The sequence below is a fragment of the Rhinolophus hipposideros genome (genome assembly GCF_964194185.1).
Source record: "Rhinolophus hipposideros genome assembly, chromosome: 20".
Classification (NCBI taxonomy): domain Eukaryota; kingdom Metazoa; phylum Chordata; class Mammalia; order Chiroptera; family Rhinolophidae; genus Rhinolophus; species Rhinolophus hipposideros.
Genome location: NC_138066.1, coordinates 36,429,488 through 36,442,450, shown reverse-complemented (window position 1 = coordinate 36,442,450; position 12,963 = coordinate 36,429,488). Strand labels below are relative to the sequence as shown.

At 54.0% G+C, this 12,963-nt stretch overlaps 1 protein-coding gene across 2 annotated transcripts; it reads left to right on the top strand.

Moving 5' to 3' along the window:
• The first annotated feature begins 299 nt into the window (after positions 1 to 299).
• DHX58 (DExH-box helicase 58) lies at positions 300 to 8,296 on the top strand. 2 transcript variants are annotated; one of them, XR_013991913.1, is made up of 14 exons: positions 310 to 364; positions 604 to 772; positions 964 to 1,165; positions 1,515 to 1,705; positions 2,435 to 2,551; positions 3,169 to 3,295; positions 3,443 to 3,634; positions 4,313 to 4,566; positions 5,059 to 5,208; positions 5,298 to 5,459; positions 6,180 to 6,329; positions 6,762 to 6,906; positions 7,297 to 7,393; positions 7,684 to 8,296. XR_013991913.1 is itself a non-coding variant. In XM_081028513.1 (13 exons), exons 2-13 carry the CDS (start codon positions 605 to 607, stop codon positions 7,867 to 7,869), a joined length of 2,037 nt encoding a protein of 678 aa, XP_080884639.1. In that variant the 5' UTR covers positions 300 to 364; position 604; the 3' UTR covers positions 7,870 to 8,296. The 2 variants fall into 2 exon arrangements, 1 of the variants encoding a protein (XP_080884639.1); XM_081028513.1 differs by lacking the exon at positions 6,762 to 6,906 and having other exon boundaries at positions 300 to 364; positions 6,180 to 6,370.
• Positions 8,297 to 12,963: the final 4,667 nt, after the last annotated feature.

Sequence of the window (12,963 nt, the reverse complement as noted above, 5' to 3'; positions counted from 1 at the left end):
AGTCCAAATCTCCACCTGGCTGCCTTTCCCTGGGTGACATGGTTACAGCTGACTCCAAAAGGAGTGGGGGTGGGGTGGAGTGGTGGAGACTCTGCTCTTGGGGACAGGGGTGGCTGGCAGGACCCAGAAGTTACGAAATGGTACTTTCCTGTCAGCAGTTCTGTTCCCACTCCGAGGACCATGCAGTTTTTTTCTGTGGGTCAGGGAAGGGAGATTCCTAAGGCCAAGCTTCATCTCGGCTGGGCTGGCTCCTCCCCTCAGTTTCAGTTTCCATTTTCGATCTCAGCAGAGCCAGATCTCAGCAGAGCTCAGCGACAGGCATCTGGGCTACGCTGCGTAGGGCTGCCCCTGGCAAGTGGTGCAGGTGAGGTGGGCAGGGGTCAGGTGGAGTCCAGTTACTTGTACCTCCCCTCTGATGAGATCAGCTTCCTGGTAGGTCCTCGTGCCCTGTCCAGCCTTAAGCAGGATGGATGGAGTCTTGGACAAATGGAGTTCTCTGCACCGGACTGGGCTGGTTGGGAGTGAGTGGGGGACAGCTTTGAGGGGGTCAGGCCCGGGAGGGGGCCAGGAGGGCCAGGGGTCTGAGTGCCCTGCCATTCCCAGAATGGAGCTGCAACCCTACCAGTGGGAGGTGATCATGCCTGCCCTGGAAGGCAAGAATATCATCATATGGCTGCCCACGGGCGCCGGGAAGACACGGGCAGCTGCTTATGTGGCCAAGAGGCATCTCGAGACTGTGGACAGAGCCAAGGTGGTTGTATTGGTCAATAGGGTGAGTTGCCTGCTCTCCCCTCAGTGGGCTCTCAGCTCCCGGGGTGCCTCTCAAGAGCCTCCAGAACACCAGAGCTGCTGTGGCCATCTCTAAGCTCAGTTGTGTGTTTTTTACCCATCCCACACCTTGCCTCCTCCCTATCCCCTTTCACCTGATCCACCTTCCTCTCCCCATCTCGTGTCCACCCCCAGGTACACCTGGTGACCCAGCATTGTGAGGAGTTCAGCCGTATGCTGGGTGGGCGCTGGGCCATTGCAACCCTGAGTGGGGACATGGGGCTACGACCCGGCTTTGGCCACCTGGCCCGGAAGAATGACCTGCTCATCTGCACAGCTGAGCTGCTGCAGATAGCACTGACCAGCTCCGAGGAGGACGAGCATGTGGAGCTCAATGGTGAGAGCTCTGTGTATCCTAGACCCCCTCTTCTAGCAAAAATGTTAGATTTTGTGGGAGTAAAGTAGGTGTTCTTCATTCACCAAATCCCAACATAACTTCCTTGGAGAAAAAGATCTGTCTACAGTGCAGGATCTTGGGCAAATCCCTTCCCCCAGCTAAGCCTCAGTTTACTAATCTGTAAAATGGAATTAAATCATCCCTGTCTGGCTGGCTGTTCTCTGGGGCTTGGCTGCAAGTTGAAGGAAGGGAGGAATTCTCAGATGATTTGTGGGGAGCACATGAAACAAAGCTTATGGGAGGAAGGGCTTTGCAAACATAGGTCACGGCATTCCTCATGTGCCCCCAGAGTTCTCCCTACTTGTGGTGGATGAGTGTCACCACACGCACAAAGACACTGTCTACAACGTCATCCTGAGCCGGTACCTAGAGCATAAACTCCGGAGAACACGGCCCCTGCCCCAAGTGCTGGGTCTCACCGCCTCCCCAGGCACTGGCAGGGCCACCAAGCTCGATGGAGCCATTGAACACATCCTGCAGGTCAGCTTTGGCCCATGTGACCCTCCCCCAGCCTGACCTACCAGGGACCTTTCTGGCCTGCCCTACCCTATGCCCACCCAGGCTCCCCCAGGCAGGGTCCGGACACACCTTCCCACCTATGTTCCAGCCTTCAAAGACTTCTTATTGCACTTTATTCTAATTCTGGCTTACAACGTTCCATGTGACCTAGCCCCTGCCTACCTGTCCAAGCTCATTTCCTTCACCCTCCCTCACTCCTGCTATACTGAACTTCTCTCTGTCTCTTGATCATATCAGACTTGTTCCCATCTCAGGACTTTTGCACTTGCCATTCCTTCTGCCCTGAGTGCCCTTCCCCTTGCACTTTACCTGTCTGGCTCCTTCTTGTCATTTCAGGGAACAGCTTAAATGTCACCCCTTCAAAGTCATCCCCCATTACCCCCACTGTACTCGGTCATATTATTCAACTTTATTATCTTCAGAGTTCGTTAACACTATCTGAAATTGTCTCATTGTGTTGTTCTCTCCTAGTTTATCATGTCTCCCCAACTCCAACATAAGATGCTGTGATTCCGCAATATACCTAGAACAGCACCTGGCACAGAGAGGGCAAGCAAGAAATACTTGTTAATAAATAAATTTCCACCCACAATGGCCCTGCCTCGGCTGGGACCCATCCTGCCCCCAAACTCTACCCAGTGTCCCTACAGGACCCCCCTTATTCCAGTAAACCCCTCTCTGTCGCCCCAGCTCTGTGCCAACCTGGACACGTGGCGCATCATGTCATCCCAGAACCACCGCCCCCAGCTGCAAGAGCACTGCCACCAGCCCTGCAAACAGTATGACCTCTGCCATAGGCACAGCCAGGTGTGTGGAGGGAGGGCATGGGGTTGGGGTGTGGTCTGGAGTGAAATTAGGGCACCTGGGATTGAGCCCTGACTCCATCCTTACTACTAGTTCTGTGACTTCAGGTTACTTGCTTATGTATCTGAGCCTCCATTTCTTCTTTCTGTAAAATGGAGCAGATGCAGCCCATGCCTATAGCCTGCTCTTTGGTTTCACTCAGATGCCACCTTAGGCATCTATGTAAACCTTGCGCTTTGCAAACCATACAGCTGCAAAGGGGCGCTGTATGGAGAAGGGGCGCTGTAAGGAGAACACCAAGCTCTCCTGCCATTGGACACTGACTGGTGTCTGCTATGACAAGGCTGGACAAGGACTAGACATCACTGTGCTCAGGCCAGAGGTCAAGGGCACGTAGGGGGTGGAGACCCAGGTGTGGGAATCTGACCCCCCACGCCTCCCCACCCCGCCCTCGCCGCCAGCCAGGACTTCACACCACAGCTGGCCTCCCTCCGGAACTCCCTCCTTTCCAACACGGACTGCAGTAGCCACACAGCACGCAGAGAGCAGCCCTCCCCACCCCAGTGCCCATTCCTCCATGTGTATGGTAATTCCCTCATGCTTTCACTCTTCTCATCCAGGACCCCTTCGGGGACATGCTGAAAAAGCTCATGGACCAAATCCACGACCGCCTGGAGATGCCCAACTTGAGCCGGGACTTCGGGACTCAGATGTACGAGCAGCAGGTGGTGGAGCTGAGCCAGAACGGTGAGAGGGGTGGCCCAGGCGGTGGATGTGGGGGCTGGGCAGCCCGGAACGAGCCTGCCTGGGCGGAGCCTCTAGGGGCGGAGTCTAGGCTGTCTTGGGCCCTCGGGGCGTGGCTGCTCAGATCCTGCGCCTCCTGCCCGCCTGCAGCGGCCGAGGCCGGCCTCCAGCAGCGGCGAGTGTTTGCACTTCACCTGCGGCGCTACAATGACGCGCTGCTCGTACACGACGCGGTCCGTGCGGTGGACGCCCTGGCGGTGCTACAGGATTTCTACGACAGGGAGCGCACCACCAAGACCCAGATCCTGCGCGCAGAGCGCTGGCTGCTGGCGCTGTTTGATGGTGAGGTTTGCTGGGAGGAGGGGGATCGGAATGGGGCTAGCTGTCAGAGGCCAGCCAGGGCCCGGACGCCATCGTGGGTTGGGAAGGTGCCAACGAGGGTACTGGAGCCCCATTTTTATAACCAAAACTCAAAGCTGTGGATATGACGAAAGATGTATGTATGCCCTCATTTGTGAAGGTTTGCATAGATGTGAAAACTAATTTAAGTTCTTGACAAAGATTTTTTGAAAACCATTTCATTGGGACTGTCTCTGAAAGTCTAGGGTGTGTGGTACCTTTGAACTGGGAAAGTGAGGTGTTTAGAGGGTGAAATTTAAGGCTAGAGGCCTTGGCACGGGTTGGAGGGCAAGGATCTTTCTGAAGAGACCTGAGGTTGAGTCAATCCTGGGTTGCAGAGGTCAGCATGACAAGGTCAAGGGTCATCCTGGTAGCAGGATTGAAGAGGGGTGCTGGATAAGGTATGTGAGCAAAGGATTCTAGACTGTAGGTCCCTGGTGTAAGGCTGGGTGGGCAGAGGGTATCCTCACATGCGTTCTTGGTGCTGCTCAGGAGAAATTAGGCAGGAGCAGGTATCCTCGGGCCCCCTCTGGACTCCTGCAATCCTAGCCCACCCACCTTCATGCCCTGCCCACCTCTGGGCCTGAGTCCTATGCCTCTGGTTTGGGGTTTTTCTGGCAGACAACAAGAATGAGCTGGCCCTCCTGGCAACCCATGGCCCAGAGAACCCCAAACTGGAGATGCTGGAACAGATCCTGCAGAAGCAGTTCAGGAGCCCTGGGAGTCCCCGGGGCATCATCTTCACCTGCACCCGCCAGAGCACGCACTCCCTCCTGCTCTGGCTCCAGCAGCAGCCTGGTCTGCAGACAGTGGACATCAGGGCCCACTTGCTGATAGGGGCTGGAAACAGCAGCCAGACCATCCATATGACCCAGGTATGGGCTTTGGGGAAAGGAGCTGAGGCTGGGGGCATTCCCCAGGGGAGAAGGGGACAGGGTCTTCAGCACATAGAGATGGGGGGACTGATTATTCCCAGGCAGCGGGCGGAGAGCTGGGGGAGAGAGGTGAACACTGAGATTGACTTCAGGGCTGAATGTTCAATCTGAGGGTCTCTGGGGGCAGAGAAGCAGAAACATGAGGGTCTGCGGGGCAAGAGATGAGTGATGTCCTCAGGACAGAGGATCGGGGGTCTGGGGGTTCTTTGCAGGAGAAGAGTAGGTCCTGAGAGCTCCTAGAGTACAGAGGCAGTACAGTCCCTAGAGAAGCAAGGGGTTAGATGGTCACCTGGGAAGATGGAGAAGATCCTGGGCGTACTTGGAGATAAAGGTAGAGACTCAGGGTCCCTCGGGAAAGGGGCCAAGATTGTTAGTAAAAGGGCTGAACCTATTTCATGTGCCTTCCTTTTTCTCCTCCTTTTTCACCCCTAGAGGGACCAGCAAGAAGTGATCCGAAAGTTCCGGGATGGTACCCTGAACCTCCTGGTGGCTACGAGTGTGGCAGAAGAGGGATTAGACATCCCCCAGTGCAATGTGGTGGTGCGCTATGGGCTCCTGACCAACGAGATCTCTATGGTCCAGGTGCCCAAACCATCCCTCTCAACAGCCTTTGAAGGATCCTGTGTGGGACCCCAGCCCCACTCAGGCCCCTCTTTTATCTCCCTCCCCAGGCAAGAGGCCGTGCCCGGGCTGATCAAAGTGTGTACTCATTCGTGGCAACCTATGGCAGTCGGGAGCTGCGACGGGAGCAGACCAACGAGGCACTGGAGACTCTGATGGAACGGGCAGTGGCTGCTGTGCAGGAGATGGACCAGGCTGAGTACCAGGCCAAGGTCTGTGAGCAACCTGTGGGCCCTATGGGGAGGGGGCTGTGGTCGTACTGCCTGGAGGATCTCTGATGCAGACACATACACATTCCTGTTCCACCTTCCTCTGGGGGCTAACTTTGCCCACCTGGGGAAGGTTTGAATCCAAAGAAGGGTAGAGGCCAGGCAAGGGGTTGCCAGAGAGGCAATGGCTGTTTTTCCATAGTGCCTTGGGAACAGGCCTTGTGCAGGGCTTTTAATTTATCCTTGTCAGCAAATACTTGGTGTATGTGTGAGAGCTGCCTTACAGCCCTTTTGGAACCAAGCAGAGGGAAACAAACAAAGACACATGCAGAAAAAGAGCCCAGAACCAGGACTTAAATCAGTCCCCTGAGTGGACTCACCATCGTCTAGCCTTGCAGAGGATGGTCCTTATTTTCTCCTGTTCTCCCAACATGATTATTAATGGTACCTCATGTTAGATTCAAAGAAGTAGCTTTGCACAAAATCCTTCAGAGTGGGGGCAGAATCAGTGAGAAAGCTTGCCCCTTTCCCACTGTTGCCCCCGACCCCAGTATTATTTGTCTCCACCGAGCTGCTTCTGAAAGCTCCAGGGAGGGTTGAGAAAAGTCTCTTCCGGGTACTAATGATCTGAGGTCTTTGGAAGCCCTTTGTCTTCGTGGGAGCATTCCTTGGGGTCAGGTCTCTTTGGCCCTCAGCCATGCCTGGTGTGCCCTCCCACCCCAGATCCGAGATCTGCAGCGGGCAGCTGTGGTCAGACGGGCAGCCCAGGCGGCCCAGCAGGAGAGTCAGCGGCACCAGTTTCGAGCGGAGCTTGTGCGTCTCCTCTGCGTCAACTGCATGGTGGCCGTGGGCTACGGGAACGACCTGCAGAAGGTGGAGGGCACCCACCATGTCAACGTGAACCCCAATTTCTCGTGAGACCTGTGGAAGGGGCTGTCCAGACAAAAGGGAGGGTGGGGTACATTAAGGGTTAGATAGGTTTTATCACCACCCTATTTTATAGGTGAGGAAATAGAGGCGCAGTGACTTGCCCAAGCTCACACAGCCACTGTATGGTTGAGCAAGAACTGGAATTCAGGGTGCCAAAAGCCCAGGGGCCACAAACTGGCCCCCTGGCCCTCCCTACTGTGAAGACATCAAGAGGGGCTGGTTGTCCCGCAGCCATCTCTTCATCCTCTGCCCCCTAGAGGGTAGCCTTCCCCCATCCTCCCTTCATTCATGATTTCAGTAAATGTGTATTAGGCACCTATTGTATGCCAGGCCCCCGGGCCAAGGGTCTTCACACAGATTCTCTCATTTGAGCAGGTAGCATTTCAACTGGGTCTTGATGGATGGGTTGGGTTTGGCTGTGAGATGATGCCAACAGACAGGGATGACAGGAGCAACACGGGTTGACTTGAGTGGAAGAGATTCTGAAGGAAGACAGACGAGCCTGTGGAGGCCCTTGAAGGTCAGACCTGAAAGTTTAGCCTTTATCCTGTAGGTGGTGGGGAGTCTTCGATGTATTCTGAGCAAGGAAATGTCAGAGTCAGATTTACATTTTTAGAAGATACTCTGGCAGTTGGCAGAAGGAAAGTGTGGGGGTGGGAGCGAGGATGGGATGGGGTGGAAGGATGGCTCTGGGGGATCCACTGGGAGGCTGTTGAGGTCATCCAGGTAGGTAGTGCTGAGTTCTGAACTTGGGCAGAAGGGAGTGGAATGGAGGCAGAGCTTATGGACCTCTCTGTGCCTCTCAACAGGCAGGAAGGCCCAAGGCCCAGGCAGAGACTCGGAAAGTAGGATGGCATGTGGTCTGGGGCTGGGGGTCCATGAAGGCTGTGGCTACTCCATTCCTTTCCAGGATCTACTACAACGTCTCCCAGAAGCCTGTGGTCATGGACAGAGTCTTCAAGGACTGGAAGCCTGGGGGTGTCATTAGTTGCAAGACCTGTGGGGAAGTAAGTGCTGGGGCCATGGCTCTCAGCTCGTCTTTAGAAGTCCTCATTCTGAGAGAGGGGTCCCAGCCGTCAGGGTGCCTTTACTGGGACGGGGGAGACAGCCCTGGCCCAAGAGCCCCAGTCTGAGGGGGGTGGTCCAGCCCCTGTGTTAGGGAACCCACAGTGTGATGGGGGGGATAGCTCTGTTTGAGGTAGGAGACATGGTCCCTACATTCAGGGACCCTAGCTTGAGACAGAAGCCCAGTCTGAGGGCAGAGACTCAGACCCTGCCGTCTCCATCCCACCCCCAGCTCTGGGGCCTGCAGATAATCTACAAGTCAGTGAAGCTGCCGGTGCTCAAAGTCCGCAGCATGCTGCTGGAGACACCACGAGGGCGAGTCCAGGCCAAGAAGTGGTCCCGCGTGCCCTTCCCTGTGCCTGACTTCGACTACGTGCAGTACTGTGCCCAGAGCCTGTCAGACCTCTCCCTGAACTGACCGTCTTGTCACTGCAGTGCCCGGCTCAGGCTGCAGGGGGCGGGAGAATCCGTAGCAGCCACCATCTTCCCCTGAGCCAAGCCTGTGTACAGGTTCCTCCTGCCTGAGTCACCAGCTCAGGGCCCCCATGCTGACCAGCCCCAGAGGAACCCCACGTGCTCCAGCTCCCGCACTGACGCAGCAGCTGAAGGGTCACAGCTGATCTGACGTCTCTCACATCCGCACAGATACTTTCAGACACACTGGATGGTGTGGCAACGGGGTGGAGGGAGAACTGAGGCAGAAGAATAACCACACTGTAGAGTGGTGCTCCCTTATCCGCGGCTTCGCTTTTGCAGTTTCAGTTACCCGCAGTCAACTGGAATCTGAAAATACTAAATGGAAAATTCCAGGAATAAACAATTTACAAGTTTTCAATTGTGCACCATTCTGAGTAGTGTGATGAAACCTCGCGCCATCCTGCTCCGTCCTACTGGGGATGTGAATCTTTCCTTTGTTGAGCATATCCACACTGTATATGCTGCCTGGTAGCCACTTAGTAGCCATGTAGGATATCAGCGATCAATCGAGGTATCTAAGTGCTTATGTCCAAGTAACCCTTTGTAGCCTAACGCTCTGTCCTAATGCCTAAATCACTCACCTCACTTCGTGTCAGCACATAGGCATTGGGTCATCTCACATCCTCACAAGAAGGTGAGTACAGTACAAGAAGATATTTTGAAAGAGAGACCACATTTACATAACTTATTACAGTATGTTATAATTGTTCTATTTTATTGTTGTGAATCTCTTACTGTGCCTAACTTATAAATTAAACTTTATCCTAGTTATGTATGTATGTACAGGAAAAAACATAGTATGTGTAGAGTTGGGTACTATCTGTGGGTTCAGGCATCCACTGGAGGTCTTGGGACATATCCCCCACGGATAAGAGGAGACGACTATACTAGAATCACCAGTTTCCCTTGGCCCCTTGACATTCCTTCCCTGCCAAGGCTATTTCTATTTTATGAGGGTCCCCATAAATTAAAAAAAAAGAAATGGAAAATTGCTGTAGAAAATGGTATTTTTAAAACAGACTTGTTGAGACATAATTGACAAAATAAACTGTACATGTTTGTAGTGTGCAGTTTGATCAATTTTAACGTATGTAGGCTCCTCCACAATCAAGATAATGAACAGCCTCAGAACTTTTCTTGTCCCCATTATAATACCTCCTCCTTCCCCCATCCACTGATCTGCTTTGGAGTATATTTTTAATGTTAAAAGTGTTGTTATTTTTTAACACCCCGTTTTATGGCTATCATGTAAGCTCATTTGGAGGGAGCATCAAAAGTCTAAATTTGAGAGCCATCAAAAATATGAGGTCTTCCAGGAAATTCTCCATCCCGTAAGAGGGTCCAAACCCAATGCCCCCCTCTCCATCTTTTCCTAACCCCCATGTTATCTCCCCCGGGCTGGGTAGAGGTCAAAAGAATTTGAGGTGTAGACATGGGGGTGGGGGAAGTTGTAAAGGCCTAAATTTTCTGTTCTCATTTTAACAAGAAAGAAAGAAAGAAAAAGAAAGGCAAGATCTGGGTTGATTCTTCAGGGAAAGGGCTATTTCTGTAGTAAGAGGCCCAGCAGGCAGGAGTCACCTTCAGGAGAAGGGAGGGGGCTAGGGCAGAGATTTGAGAGCAGGATGGCAGTCCTTCCTGCCATCTAACCTCCTTCTCTCCTGCTACAATCCTTGGTCCTACCTCAGGGTATATGGGAAATAATGCTTTCTCTCTTCCCCAGTATATTCTTTCTTCAGTCCACCTCTTATCTGATTGAGAGCTGAAATTCCAGTTCTTGGCTTTCTGGCCTCCACCCCTCAACCCCCACAAAGGGGTATAACCTTGTTTCCCAGGGCCCCCTTCCTCCTAATCTCCAGTGTCCAATGGCCCTGGCTCCAGGAGTCACCCTTCTCCTTCCTATCGTATCTTGGCTCCCCGGGGTCCCTTCTGCCCATCTGCTCCCACTTTGCCTTCAGTTGTTACTGCCCCTGCCAGCAACGTGCCTTTTACAGGTCAATAAAATTAGCGACTGGGGGCAGAAAAGGGGGGGTAGAGGCCTAGGGGTGCTAAGCTGAATGGCCTTGAATGTGGCTGGACGCACGTTGTCCTGACACCTGTCATTTCAGGGCTAAACAGTGACAGCTGAGGGACCTGAGCTGGCGTTGAGGGTGGAGGGGCTGTGTTGCAGGGAGAGAGATGAGATGGACTGAGAATAAAGATGACCTGGGCACCGAATGGTTCCCTCAGTGGCCTGAGCTCCTGGATGAGAGACCCTGACTTTACAGGGAATGTCCTGTCGCACACCCACCTCACCAGGCTGGCTGGGAGAGCTTTCTTGAGCTCAGATGAAAACGGAACTCAGACAAGGAAGGGTTCCCTGGCTTTCTTCTTTGTGTGAGGGTCTTTATTTGGAGCCACTGCCTCCGGGGCACCTGGACAAGGCTTCCTGAAGGAGAGGATTTCATGAGCTCCTCAAGACCCAGGCATCCTATCTTCCCAATCCTCAGAACAGCCAGAGCTCTAGACTTCCCTCTTGGCCCGGATGCTCCTCCCTTCTCCCCCACCTGAATAAGCTGGTCCACCCACCCTGGTGAGACTCTAGGACTGGCTCAGCCGCGGGCCCCCTCCCAGGCCCCGCCCCCGGCCCCGCCCCGCCCCCTCCCTGGCCAGCCCAAAGCCGCTGCGCTCTCGAGCGCAGCAAGAGCAGGTGGCCGCGGCGGGCTCCGTCTCTGCCCCGCAGGTAAGTCAGCAACGCGGTTTGGTCCACCCTGAGGACCTCGAGGGCAGCGCAGGATAGCAAGGCAGCCCCTCCCGCCTGTCCTGTACCCTCGTCTCAAAACTGGGGGACCCCAAGAGGCAGTGAGGATATCCCTATTGGTTCTGCGCATGGAACCTGGGCATCTAGCGGATGGGACTAAACTCGGGGGAAGTTTAGAGGATCCTGGCTGGTTATCCCTGATGCCGAGGTGGGCTCCAAGGGATGAAAACAGGCAGAGCTGGGCATTAAGCACACAGTTTTCTGGAAGAGAGCAGGCTGGGGGTAGTGACTGCAGGGCTCCAAGTAGGGACCCTCATTGACTGGCATGTCCCCAGCAGCATCCTACCTGCCCCAACGGCCCTTAGTGATGGGGTAACCCAGACGGCTGTTGTTCTATGTGCAAATGAGGTAAGGTCCACTGCTTAGCGGAGCTGGGGCCTGGGTTTTCTGATGAGCCCCAGGGCACCTGCATCATTTATTTACACTGGGGTACAGATTGCAAGGGTTATGGGGATTAGGGAGCAGGGAGCCCAGAGTCCTGGGGACTGAGCAGATCTTTTCTGTGTCCATGTTCCACAGCCAGGTGGGAGAGCTGATCACAGAAGTGGCCCTTATTGTAGACATAGGGCGCACTTGCACTCTCCGTGTTGGGATTTGGGCTGTAGGAAAGGGTTCCTGCCTCCCCGAACCTCAAGGAAGGCTTCCTGGAAGAGGAGTTCTAGGGCTGAAAGCTCAGCTGTGATGCTTAGAGCTCTGAGACACAAAGAAGAGTTAGACTTTGGGCCTTGGTGCTGGGTTAGCGTACAGCAGAGGAGCCCAGATTATAGAATGGAAGTAGGTCAGAATGCTGCGATGGATCCAGCCAGGGCCCAATGGACCTTCTAGCTCATCACAAACTACCGACAGACCAACATCCAAACTCAGGTGGGAGGGCTTCCTGTGTCTGTTTAATTTCCCCATTCCATTGTCTCCTTCTATCATATACACTATCGTCAGGAAATTCTTTCTCATATCTGACCTTCATCCCTTCTGCTTCTGTGCCAGTTTCTTGCTTCTGGAAGGCAATGTGCTATAGTAGAAAGAGTGGGGGCTTTGGGGTCAGTTAGACGAGTTCTATCACCTCTACCTACTGTGTGACCTCGGGCAAGTTACTTAACCTCTTTGAGTTCACTTCCCACCTGTAAAATGGGGATAATAATAGAACTCACCTCATAGGGTGGCTGCAAGGATTAAATGAACATACGCAATAGAGCGCTTAGCACAGTGCCTGGCGCCTGGTGAGGGCTCAACAAGTATAAGTGTCCCCTCATGTGTAGGACAGCAAAGCCGATCTGCAGGGGGTGGGGGTGGGGGTTAGAAGTTTTTTTTAAAACTTGGCCAGAGAGAGCAATGCCCTTCACCATCACCACCGTACCAGCCCCTGCTCCCTGCTGGTCCCTGGATCTCTGCTGAACCTGTATAGTCTGCCCAGGACCCCTCACTTCCTCATCTCTTAATCACCCTGTTTTTGTCTTCAGGGTGAGGAGAGGGACCACAGGGCAGGGACCTGTGGCAGCAGGAGCCCACTTGGGACGATGCCTCAGGAGAACAAACTGGCTTAGAGACCCAACCGAAAAAAATGCCCCATTGTCATCACCTTCCGGCGCTGCCCTCCAATGGAATAACAGCTTCAGTTCCTGGCCTGAGCCCTGGAGGCCGCTGGGGAAGGCTGGATCTAGTAAGCACCCTTAAATCTGGGCAAGGGCAGGGATGTCCATGCACTAGCTGGGCGCCTTCAAGGGCTCTGCTCTGGCACTCCTCTGGCCGTCCCCCTCCCGGAGAGATGAGGAGTCAACAGGCCCAAGGGAAGGAGCCTGTTCATCCCCATCAAGACCACATTCCCCACACCTGTGACTCTGAAGGCCCCTGCCTAGATGGCCGCCAGCTTGTTCCCAGCTCATGCAAGCCTCTGCTGTGAGCCTGTTCTCCACAGGGCAGGTTATGCCACGAGCTGTGCACCCTAGACCTGAGGGACAACTAGAGATGGCTAAGGGACAGCTGTTTGCAGGGCATGAAGATGGAACTAGGAGGTGAGGCTGGGTGTCCACCTACATGTATATGAGTCCCTTGTGGTGCAGAAGGAGCTGGCAGTAGGAAGGGGGTGCTGGCTGGGGCGAGGGTGGGAACGGAGCTCTCTCTCCCTCCATAACGTTGTCCTGCAAAACTCTCAGGAGTCAGAGAAGTCTAATTGGAATCTGGTCTTCCAGGTCATTGCGAGCGTGTATTTATCAAGGTGGGAGATTACAATATATTTTAATT

Bases quoted from the DNA above. Each gene is read 5' to 3' on its own strand.
- DHX58 (XM_081028513.1), top strand. From the start codon at position 605: ATGGAGCTGCAACCCTACCAGTGGGAGGTGATCATGCCTGCCCTGGAA. The intron at 773-963 runs GTGAGTTGCCTG...GTCCACCCCCAG, and splicing joins TGGTTGTATTGGTCAATAGG to GTACACCTGGTGACCCAGCA. The intron at 1,706-2,434 runs GTCAGCTTTGGC...CTGTCGCCCCAG, and splicing joins CCATTGAACACATCCTGCAG to CTCTGTGCCAACCTGGACAC.